Source organism: Geospiza fortis, unplaced genomic scaffold, assembly GCF_000277835.1.
Source record: "Geospiza fortis unplaced genomic scaffold, GeoFor_1.0 scaffold190, whole genome shotgun sequence".
Taxonomy (NCBI): Eukaryota; Metazoa; Chordata; class Aves; order Passeriformes; family Thraupidae; genus Geospiza; species Geospiza fortis.
In genome coordinates this window covers 1,621,649-1,633,532 of record NW_005054328.1, presented here as the reverse complement: position 1 = coordinate 1,633,532, position 11,884 = coordinate 1,621,649, and the positions used below count along the sequence as shown (strand labels likewise).

Here is an 11,884-nt window from a genome sequence, read left to right as displayed (position 1 = left end):
AAATCCTATCAGGGTGCTCTTCAGAAAACATTACTCTTCATATTAAAACTGTCTCTTAAATTTTCTTGGTTAGATAAAATGTCAGTAAAAGCACTGTGTAGATGCCAATGCTTACTGGGCGATCAAAGGGAAGCAACAGAATACAATTTCTTTTTGCATGACAGCAAAGACCTAATTCCTTATATTTCCTCATTGAAATATCTACCATGTATTTTGGTAATCAGCATATCTGCACTTTCATGGGGCAATAAAAGTACTTGAATGAGGCCAGAGCTCTTTGAACATAGTTGTAGATATTTTAAAATACTCTGTGACTAACAGTATGAAAGGTTTTCAGAATATTTGTTGCAGCATATAAGACAGTATTTCACTGTATGGCCCTATCTTACCACACTGAAGGATAAAATAACAAAACCTTTAAAGAAACCCAGACAATTATGAATAAAGAGTTGCAGTTTTGGAACTGAAAGGTAACATTCGAATTTCAAAGCTCATTATAGAAGTTTACATGAAAAGAGATGTCATGCTGGCTGGGAAGCTAAAATAAATATGGTTGGATCAGGATGAAAAGTTACACAGGTCAATGAAGTGAATGCTTGACTAATGAGTAGCTGAAATAACTTGTCTGACTGAGGCTGGAAATAGGACAGGTCTTAACTTCTGGAGAAATAAACTTATCAACAGTAATGACAAAAAAGCTGTGAAAGGAAGCATAAAAAAGTGTTTAGTATTTTAGTTAGTTTTTCCATGAGCCATAGTGTCTGAGAAACAAAATAGTGTGGTGTGTGTTTTTCATTGCCAACAACCCAGAAAGACTGAGCACTTAAGTATTTTTCTGTATCAGAAATCCCTATGGGGCTTACTTGATGTCTTCACCATATGAATTCTCACCAAACCTATTCAGTCAGTGGTGCCATAGTTGCTCATCGTATCAGGAGCTAGGCTTGAGATTGCCTTTCAAACTGGGATAGTTGCTAGTTCATGGAATTGATATGTAGCCTAAGAGGAGTGAGTTTGAGTGTAGAGAACATTTCAGCACTAATAGAAAAGTGAGAAGAGTTGGATACAATACCTTCTCCAACTTTCTTCTAGTCAAGAGGCAGGAAATGAAATATCCAAACTCTCAGATGTTTATGGAATTTTACTGAATCACTAAAGGGTCTCCTGTGATTAAGGATGTAGGCAAGCATTCTTCCTGCTTTCAGTAATGATTTATTTTGTTCTGCATCTAGTAGTAGAACCCACATGGGCAGTTACTCTCAGAAAAGAGTATCCTTCAGCAGAGAGGAAAAAATCAGAAATTTTTAGGCTGCTCTAACCTGATCTGCATGGACATGTCTGCCCAGGAGTTCATTGAAGGCCCTTCAGTTATGTTTGTTATCTCCAAAATATTTTGGAGCAGTTACAATTTGCCCCCTATTACTCTGCTTTGCTCTGCATGGTAGTTTTGCAGTGTTTTGAAGTGGCTTGTTCGTTTCAGGATTCACGGGAAAATCAATCCACAGAAACCTAGAAACCACTCTGTGCACTTGATGTAATTCACCATGTGGGTAATCTCAGTTTCTCCTTGTGTTTTTCTTTTTGCTAAGCATATGCTTGCCCTTATTGCTTCTCTGCATAAAACAGAGAGGGCAAATATTCCCCCAAGTAACTGTAGATAATCTCTTTTATAAACTGTTTGCATAGCTCTCTGGTCCAGCCCAAAGATAAACACATGTCAGAGGATCAGCATTTTATGAACTGTTCACAGACAACACTGTGTAGAGAGCTTAGCAAATGAGTAATCAGAAAATGACTCATTTCTGAGTGCTGTTCCATTACCAGGTAATTGTTATTCAGAGAGAACGGATTTATTTCTTTTTGTGTGTGTGTTTTTGCAGCAGGAAAAGGGAAACAACGTATTTGCCTCTTTGTTGAAGGAGTATTCTTTCCTTCTTCAGAAATCTAGATTTTAGGAAACTTAGAGTGTTCATATTTTATATGACTTTTTTCAGTCATTGGCTGATTTTGTCTGCAGTGATGAAGTACCATCCAGAGGTGAAAATTCTGGAGCATTATATTTCATACTGCTTTAAGCATAACTGCATGTGCAAAATATGTACTGTAGAAAACTCTCCACTTTTATTCTCTCACTTTCAAAAGCGCATGGCAATCCGTCACTGGGCAGCTTTGGTTGGAGCACTTCTATAAAGGTGCCATGGAAAAATTTTTCTCAGACATACTTTTTTGGATATGACTCCCCTCAGCTCGCACAAAGTTGTTGAAACTGCTAAAGTTAAATCAGTGAAGGCTGCCATTGGCCTTGGGGTGGAACAGGGTTTGTGACAGCTGGGGAAGCTAAACAAATTTGCACTGATGGTTATATTGATGTTGTGTAATACAGATTGAAGAACAAGCAAGAAACAGCCATGGAATGTCTTAGGGAAAAGTCATTCTCTTATCTCCAAACACTCCAAACAAACCATTTGGCTTTCAATATTGCTTGGGATCGTATGATCTTTACCGAAGTCCTCATACACCAGAAATAAAATACAATGAGAAGCATGGTGGAGGCAGTGAGTCTAAATGCAGCAGACAGCGGGCAGTTTGTGAGAGCTACTGTTTTTCTAATCTGTTTTTTAATAAGAGAAGTGGTTTTAGGTCTGGCAAGAATTTGATTTTCTGCCCAAATGCATGCTGTCAGATGAAAAGAACATACTGTACATTAGCTGCTAAGCAGATTAACTTTCATAAATTGCAGTTGTTTTAAAGACTAAAAAATTCATTGCAAGATTAAGCAATCAATACAGAAATGCTTGATCCTAATAAATGTCTGAAAAGCTTGAAAGCTGAAGATCTGTTTTATGTGTCTTTTTGCTGGCAGCTATATAGTTTGCAAAAAAGTTTTAAGAACATTTGAAGCAACTGACTGTAATCAGGGAAGTCATTACACTTTTAAACACGAGTTTCAGAGAAATTTAGAAAAAAGGCTGGTTCATTTTTTTTCTCCAGAAAAAAAAACTCAGTAATCAGGTTTTCATCTTGCTTGCACTGAGAAATTTCCTAGTATTTCCACTTATATCAGTGGAGATCCTAGGCTAGACATGCTGTTGGTAAAAAAGAAGAAAGTTCTTTGGCATATGTGAGGTTGCCAGTCTGCTATAGCAGAGATGTCAGCCTGTTTTGTTTCTTATCTTTGTGCTTTTTGGAATAAGCAAAAAGAGGCATATTGTATTATATTCAGGAGAGTATAAATAAATTTGAGAGATAATTATGTCATTGTGTCTTCTGCTTTGGAAAGAGAATCTTTGTTTCAGTGATACAGGGCCCAAATCTTCCATACTGTTTGAGGAGTAGCTACTTTTTTGTGAGAATTAGGCTGTACCACAACAAGATATGAAAAAAAGTTGTCATAACTAGATCATTGTCAGCTTGAAGTGATTTTCTGTTGTATATATTTCTTATAGTTTAGGTTTGGGGATTTTGGAGGCAGGCTTGTTTTTGGTCAGAAAATGAGTAGCAGTTCTTTGCTAAATAAATGATTCTTTTTTGCTGTTTCTGTAGTAACATAAGAATGCTTTAGAAATGAATGGCCTCCTACAGACAGAATAGTACAAATTCAAGTGACATTTTCTTACAATGAGATTTTTAGCCTATTACAGGCACTTTACGTAATGGTCAGACAGCGTAGTGCTGCTTCCGTCCTGACAGAAACAAGGACCCAGTGTCCTCAGGAGATTTAATGCTGTATCATGCATTTTTGAAATTATACATTCCAAGATTTTTGAGTGTGACCTTTGAAACAGACTTAATAATCTGAGGAAAATTGTCCTAGTTTTTTTCTAGGAAACGAAGTATGTATCAGAAAAAAACCCCAGTGGGGGAAGGTTGAGTGAATAATAGAAGATATTTCTTCACAGTGTTAACTGAATAACTTTTGGAAAAGACAGATAGAATATTAAAGGGACTGAATGTGAACACCTGTTGGCATTATCCTACATCAGGGACTCAGGAGTGCTCTGGCTAAAGGTCCTCTAACCATTGTTTTGGGTTAGAGCTCTCCTGGTTGGCCTTCTTGCCTTTCTGCAGAAGAGAAGAAATCTGCTTTAATGGGGTTATGTGAGTGTGTAGTAAGTCTTTGGCTGTCCCCTGCACCATGGCCATATCCCCTCTCTACTTGCCTGAGGGCTGGTTGCGAACCACTTTATGTCTTGGAGAGAGGGATATCAGCCCACCCAAGTGGTTGCCTCCTCCAGTGCTGAGGAGAGTTTGACCACTGGAGTATCATCTACTATCTACTGTCTAGAGTATTATCTGCTATCATCTTATCTGATGCATGCACTTGGATCCTTGGCTGTGGCAATCTAGCCTGCTGACACAATGGGATACTCCTGACACAATGGGATTCTTCTGACTTTTGCCTATTGTAAACAAGGCAGGACTCAGGCCAGAACATTTTGGTCTATGCCTCTACAAGTGAAGGCTTATTTAGTTGATTCTGACATTTTAGGATGCTAGCTTACAGAAATCCTATGTTTAACTTAAATGAAACATAGCTCTGCACAAAATTTACCACTGCAGATTGATTTTGAAACCTGGTTTTAAAAAAAAACACACACAGAATGCTGTTTAAAATTTGGGCCCAAATTACATGTAAAAATCCTACTGAGATCAGCTGGAGTTGTGTAAATGTCTCTGAGGGGAAAGGCCATTTGAATAAGGACATTTGATTTTTATGAATGTCAACATTTTAATTTTAGCTGATTCAGTCTTGTGTTCAGTAACAACAGTGATTGCTGGAGAGCTACAGGAAGTAAGCCAAGTGGACAGAGGGAAACTGCTTTATTGTGTCTCTGGCACACTACAGTGGAAAAACCTAATATGGAAACTGGACATTTCAGAAGTCCAGAACAGAGTATAAAAGCACCTGACTGAAGGTTACCAAGTGAATTTTTCAAAGTGTGTCTGCTCTAAGCGATGGTAAAGTTGTACAGGGGACTGTAGGCAGTGAAAAGTGCTCTGAGATAAAAACTGCCAAAGTGAATCTGACAGCCTGAAGCTGGTGCCTGGCTTGCTCTCCCAGGGAAGGGTTTGACCTGTCCATGCAAGCACTTTGTTTTCCTGTGTACGTACTCACCACGGCTTACAGCTGTGCTTACACCAAGTGGTTTGATGCTCCAGAGCATCATAGGAGTCACGCTTGTTAGGGAATAATTTAAAAAACACATCCTTGTTTGCTGATGTCTTGGGAGCTGTATGAAGTGATGAACACACATTAACTTCCATTTCCAGTCAAGAAAAAGCAGGAGTCCTTTGCTAGCCAGCCAGCACTTTTCTTTCTTATGATGTGCATTGTCTCTACATGCTCCTTAATCATCCTGTTTAAACAAGCAGGCAAGAAGTGGATATTCAACAAACATTTCTGAACACACTGACCAAAGAATAAAAATAAGTGCTCAGGTGTTACAGTTGTAGATTTTTGTGTGTACATGAAATATAAGCAAGTTACCTAGGTGTGGAGTTTAGGGAGACACAAGAAGCTTCCATCAAAAACTGTTAAGACCCCATTGACTCCTTCCCTTGTTTCTATGTCCCTGAGCCACTTCCTCCCTATTCCTAGGTATTTTGTTTTAATCCAAGGGAAGAATATTTCATAGGTCTCATGGTATGTTTGTTAGTGGCCACATTATACCATTGTTATTGTGGAGGATAAATGTGTTTCTTGACTCTGAGTGTAGCAGCTTTGATAATATTTCATGGAATCCTAACAGTATAAGACTTACAGTTGGACTTCATCTTAAACATAGGTGTTCTCCTAATAATAAATTAAAAATAAACCACTGTGGGAGATCAAATGAAGCAGGAAAAAAAGCTGTGAGTGAACTTCCACCTCACACGTGAGGTGGAAATCAAGTTAGCGTGTTATGTTGAAGAAATGTTCTCAGTTGCAGTATAACATATAAAATGTCCAATTTCCCTTAGCAGGTAAGTTGTCTTGTCAGCAGTTTCCAACTATTTGAAGTAAAAATTTTCCATTTAGTTCTAGTGGTTTGGTAGAAATCCCAGTTCCTTTTCCCTCTTTTACCTTGACTTATAAAAAAGACATTTAGTTCCAAAGAATATTTCTTTCAGAACCAACATATTACAGCAACTGCTGTTCATTATAGTCCATTCCAAACAAACTATTTTCCTCTGTTATTTAATGACCTCAATAATGACTTAATCAATAAGGGTTTAAAATAAAAAGTTATTTTTGCAGTATTTCCAACATATATCATTAGCTGTAGTATCCAAGAGTAGACTTGCAAAAAATTGTGCTGTGGTAGCAGATACTTGAATACTGAAATCATGTTGTGGCAGAGCCATGTTTTAAAGTAGCCAAAATAAAGTGACTTGTATATTTATATTACATTAAAATATGGAAAGAAAGGTTTTTATTGTGAGACATCTGTGCATTCTATCAAGTTAGATTTTCCATATTTTTTGCATTTGGATTGCCTTAATATTTTTTTTATTGTATGAAAAAGCCAAGATTTGAGAGTAGGAGCTTAAGAGCAGACAGAAAAATTGCTGTAATTTACTTCTGAAGGCAAATCTTTTTTTCAGGCTTCCAGGAAAATTGTTATTTGGAGCTAAGATTCTGCCCTGGCTTTCATTTAATGCAGTCACTGAATTTGGTGAGACTTCATGAAGCATGAGCTGAATTGGGCCTTTTCACTATAACTTTTTCAGTATATGCAATCACTATTGGGAAATGTTAACTGAACTTTACCAAACCCTCTGTATCTTAACCTTTATTTGAAGAGAAGATGCCATAAATTGTGGTAATTTATATTACGCGGCTAGAAAAACCAGTTTGAAGGGTACAATTTTAAGAACTGATGCAGAGTTAGGACAGAAAAAGAACTGTCTACAGAAAAACATGATGGAATGTCTCTAAGACTGAATTAAAATGAGAAATCCCCCCACAACACATGTTCTGTTAGTTGTATTTGAGAGTCATCTTTGTGATTGTTGTGGTACTCTCTGATTCTGCATTCTGTGTAGCTGGTGAATCTTTGATAGGTTGACATTAATTTCTATTCATCATTGAGTCAAGTGGGATTAGTTGTCTTACTTTTAATGAAGTTGCACCAGCAATGAGATGTTTCTAAAACAAAACTTTCTACAGATAATATTTTCTGCTGCACTGGGATTGTGTTTGGAAATGCTGCAGATTGTGGTGGAAGTAAAAGACAAATGAATATGAAAAGTGAAAACTCAGACTATGACTTTGAGCAATTTGCGGCTCAGCCTGAAACTGCTTCAGACTTCTGAATGTAGTGAGGTCTGTTCTTGCAATGAGACTAAGTAGTGGAAAGTGGATAAGCATTGAATTCCTCTGTGTTCAAAGAATTGTGGTTCTGCTCCTGTGGCTGCTATGGATTAGTATAAGAATATATTTTTATCAGTGAGGGTAAAACTTAACTGTGATGCCATGAGTCCACCCCAAGTGTTTAAGTCCTCTTCCTAAGCAGGAGCCACTTAGGAATGTCCTGTATAGTGAGAAATCCCACAGAGAATACACACCAAAGAACTGAGTACTTCTTTGTCTATGTGGATCTGGTTTCATAGAGCCCTTTTGCAGATTTTTCTATGATGAGGCTGTTGCACTAAATCTACCAGTCAGTGCTCCTTTCCTGCTATCAAAAGCAAGCCATTGCAACAGAAAATTGAACATATGTTATAAATGTACATTGAACATTAAGCAGAGGCACTCCTTTCACTGCACCACTTTACACCAATGAACTGGATTTTTAAGCAGAGGAACTACTCTGGTGCGTTAGGTGAGACTCGCATATCCATCTGACACTGGATTTCACATACTAATGAGCTGCTTCCTTTGTTCCAAGCTAGCTGAAACAAACTACAGGCAGGAAAGAGGTACAGGTCTCATGAATGGAAAGATGGAGAGTGTTTTCTACAGTAAGTGTGGGATGATGTAAGCACATGCAAATTAGTCGTGAACATAAAATGAAATAGCTGATCTGGTAAGTGGGACTCTGGAATATACTAGTACTAATAAATAACCAAATAAAGTTGTCAGAGAAAGGACTCTGACTGATTAGAGGCCTGGGCAATCATCAAGCATATGGAGTTCAGGAAGGGAAAGTGCTGGATTCTGCACCTGAGTTGGGCAACCGTAGATGTACAGACAGAGTAGGGAATGAGATGCTGGAAAGCAATACCATGGAAAGGGACCTGGGGGTCCTTTTTGGTGGAAAGTTGAATAAGAGAGGGAAGATAGGAGCAGACACTGATCTCTTTTCTGTGGTGACCAGTGACAGGACTAAAAGAATGGCCTGAAGCTGTGTTAGGGGAATTTTAGGTTGGATATTAGAAACAGGTTCTTCATCTAGAGGGTGGTTGGGCACTGGAACAGGCTCCCCAGGGCCGTGGTCACAGCACCAGCCTGACAGAGTTTGAGAAGTGTGTGGACAATTCTCTCAGGAACATGATGTGACTCCTGGGGATGGTGCTGTGCAGGGCTGGTAGTTGGTGGTCCTTCTGGGTCCCTTCCAACTCAACATATTCTGTGATAAGTCTCCATCATTTAATCCTTGGAAAAAAGGAACACACATAACAATGACAATGAATGAATGAAATAAAATCTTTTTTTTGAGAGTTAAAATTTACCTAAGTGAGCTGCACCACATTTAAGTACTGGCTTCATTCCAGGTCCTTGAATACTGCCATTTTTATTTTGAAAATTCGAAAGCATGACTGCTAAGTATATTATATGGTAGGGATAAGATCATTCATAGTCTAAAGTTAGCTTTAAGCATTTTGTTGAAACCTTCATCTATTTTCTCTTGGGACTACCCTTGTATGTTATTGAAAATAATATTAATGGGAAAAGTTCAGTTTAGCTTTTAAGATCATTCGACTTTTAAGTTTGTACTTAGCTAACTTTTGCTATTTGTGTTTAAGAAAGAATTTGCTGTTTTCTTTCTTGCAGAACGTGGTTCACCACGTAATTTAGTTACCACAGACATAACTGACACTACAGTTGGGTTATCATGGACACCAGCTCCAGGAACAGTTAACCATTACAGGATAGTATGGAAATCACATTATGATGATACCATGGGAGAGAAGAGAGTCCCAGGAAATACAGTGGATGCTGTGATAGAAGGCTTGGAGCCAGAGACTAAATACAGGATTTCAGTATATGCAGCCTACAGCAGTGGAGAAGGAGACCCAGTAGAAGGAGAGGCTTTTACTGATGGTAAGTGTAATACATTACCACCATTTGTAACATTCTGTTTTTGATGAAATTATAATTTTTAAAGAAAATGGACCTTATTTTTCCTCTTTTTTTTTTTTAATGAAATGTTTCCCCAACCAAAATGCCACCTCAGCTCAGCCAATTTTGACATTTTGTTGGACCATTAAAAAACAAAAATCTCTTCTATGTCATATAGGTTTGGATTCAGCAATAATTACTTCCAAGTTAAGGTATTATTTGGTCTGCATATTACTCTGAATTCAGGCTTTTATAGGTTTAGTGTGACTGCTAAAAATCAGGTGAAGGAAATATGGATAGAGCAAGGAGGAAAGATGGGGTGCATTCCCACAGAATCAGTGAGTTTCCTTTCCAAGTTATTGCCCTTCCAGTCTTCACAGTCCTCAAACTGAGGCTCACTGGTGATTTTGATATTTGTTATTTACCTTTCTGGGGCTCTTCTTTTTCTTATTTGCCAAATATTATGTTGTATTTGCCAAAGCAGGCTCAACCCTCTCCCGCAGTGTAGGCAAAGTGAAAAAACACAGAGACCAGGGATGGAATTGCAAGTAAAGGAGTCAGAATGAATGAAGGGATGACCTGGATAAGGCTTGACATTCCTTTTGTTTGCCTAAAGGGGCCATGCAAAGACAAAGCCTGAGGGAGGGCTCTGGGCAAGCATCATGTGTGTTTACATGTTCTTGTGCTCTGTCTTAAGCATCTGTTTTGACTACTGTTGGAGACAGGCTAGGCTGCTGAATTACGTTAACCTTTGTCCTTGACCCAGAGCAGTTGTTCTCAAGGTTTTGCAAGAGTAGTGATTGCTGCTGTTAGTAAGAGCTGACTCCCCAGAGTCAAAGCAGACTAGCAGACTGCTGTTCCCCAGCTTCCTTCTTGGTTCAAACACAGCAACACCAGCTGTTCTAGCTTTTCCAGGTTAGGTGGGTAGCCTACCCTTTTCATTTGTACCGACTCTCTGTGTGCTGACTGAGGGAATTTGCTGTTAGGCCTATCAATAGCCCCAGACCTGGGGCTAATCGCCTGAAATGATTGTATCTTTCTGGTATACAATTAGAAATTGTCAGTTTCTAGAAGCTACAAAGCCTACCTTACTGTGTGTTGAAATACTGACCAATTCCACCATGCCAAGAGGGTTCAGCTTTGCCAAAACCTAAATGGCTTATTTTGGCTGACAGCCAGCACTGCATACCTGTCAGTTCACTTTGGATTATTTATACCATTTGTACAGTCTGGAAAATATCTCTTAGAGGCTGAATGCTGCAATTTGTTGAGAAAATGCTTTCTTAGTTCAAGGGCCTATTTCAGCACATATGCTATGTTGTGATGAGTGATTTTCCAAGCATTTGGAAAGTCACTCACCTCTATTTGAAGGACAGTTTGCATGGAGTTCAACAACCAGCTGTTTAGGTATTCACCAGTACCTTATCAGACCTGTAAAGTCAAAACTTAGAAAATCTATAGGACATTGAGTTCATGAAAATCAATGACTTTATCAATTTGAGAGTGCTGAATCTATTATTTAACGGATAAATGAAAAACATGACTAAGTAAAACTCCCACTTATGCTGTGTCATCATGTGATTTATACTTCCCCCTTTTTTGAAAACCGCATATCTGTTTGTTTAGTCCATCACAATCAAAAAATAATTAACAACAGTCTGTGAGATTCCCCTGTGTCTTCCCCACAAATACTGGAATTTTAAAAAGGGCAATTTTATTTTTTAGTACAGCAGCACTAATTTTGTAGTCATGCGTTTGAACATATCTGTGTATGATAAAGTAAAAATTTATCCATATTTTTACACTGAAAAGTGTCACCAAATGCCAGGACTCTGACAGTAGACAACGAGACAGAAAATACAATGAGAGTTACGTGGCAGCCTGCGCCTGGGAAAGTCTTGTCTTACCGTGTGAACTACAGAGCGCGCAGCGGAGGAAGGCAAATGTCTGGGAGAGTAAATGCTCCTGCTACCAGCATTGTGCTAAAGCGACTCAAACCCCGCACTACGTACGACATAACTGTGGTTCCAATTTATGATTTTGGACATGGGAAATCAAGAAAAGGAGAAGGAACAACAGGTATGTACCACAGGGTTGTACAGGATTTCATAATGCAAGTTTGTACTTAAAATTAATAATCGGGAAACATAGAAAAGCATGGCAGAGTCTGCCAAGATCATGAATTCACAGGAAAATTGAAGAAAATGTTATAAGTTGAGAAAAGAGTTTGGTTTGTTTGAAATTTCACTGTGGCGTAGCCTGAGCACAGCTTTTTGCTATTGATATTAAAAGGTGTAAGTACAGTGTAAAATCTGTTTGAAAATACTAGAATTGTTTTGAAATGCTGTCATCAGAAGTTCAAACAAGGTGTTTTGTAAGGAAGACAGGCTACTTAATCAAGTGTTGTCAACTGTTGCGTATTTTGCCTTTTGCTTGTGGGTATTGATTAAATAGCTACCCAGCATCCTGTTATTTAGGTTTGTCTTCTCTGGTCACTATATTCTCTGTGGAAAACCCAAGGAACTAAAAAGGGGAAGTAGATGATTTAGAAGTTACATATGTGGAAGTCTGACTTCATGGTCTTTTAGACAGGCTGTCTTCTCCCTCAGAAACTGAAAC

The 11,884-nt window shown here is 38.3% G+C and overlaps 1 protein-coding gene across 4 annotated transcripts in view; it reads left to right on the top strand.

Annotated features, from left to right (window-relative positions):
* The window catches only part of COL12A1 (collagen type XII alpha 1 chain), a 99,981-nt gene that overhangs the window by 24,656 nt on the left and 63,441 nt on the right, over positions 1-11,884 (top strand). For 3 of the 4 annotated variants that reach the window (XM_005421151.2, XM_031057192.1, XM_031057193.1), the window contains exons 14-15: positions 8,978-9,247; positions 11,078-11,344. The exons of the other annotated variant lie outside the window; for it this stretch is intronic. In XM_005421151.2, coding sequence (XP_005421208.1) covers positions 8,978-9,247; positions 11,078-11,344 — 537 coding nt within the window. The remainder of the gene's footprint in view (positions 1-8,977; positions 9,248-11,077; positions 11,345-11,884) is intronic. 4 annotated transcript variants of the gene reach the window in all.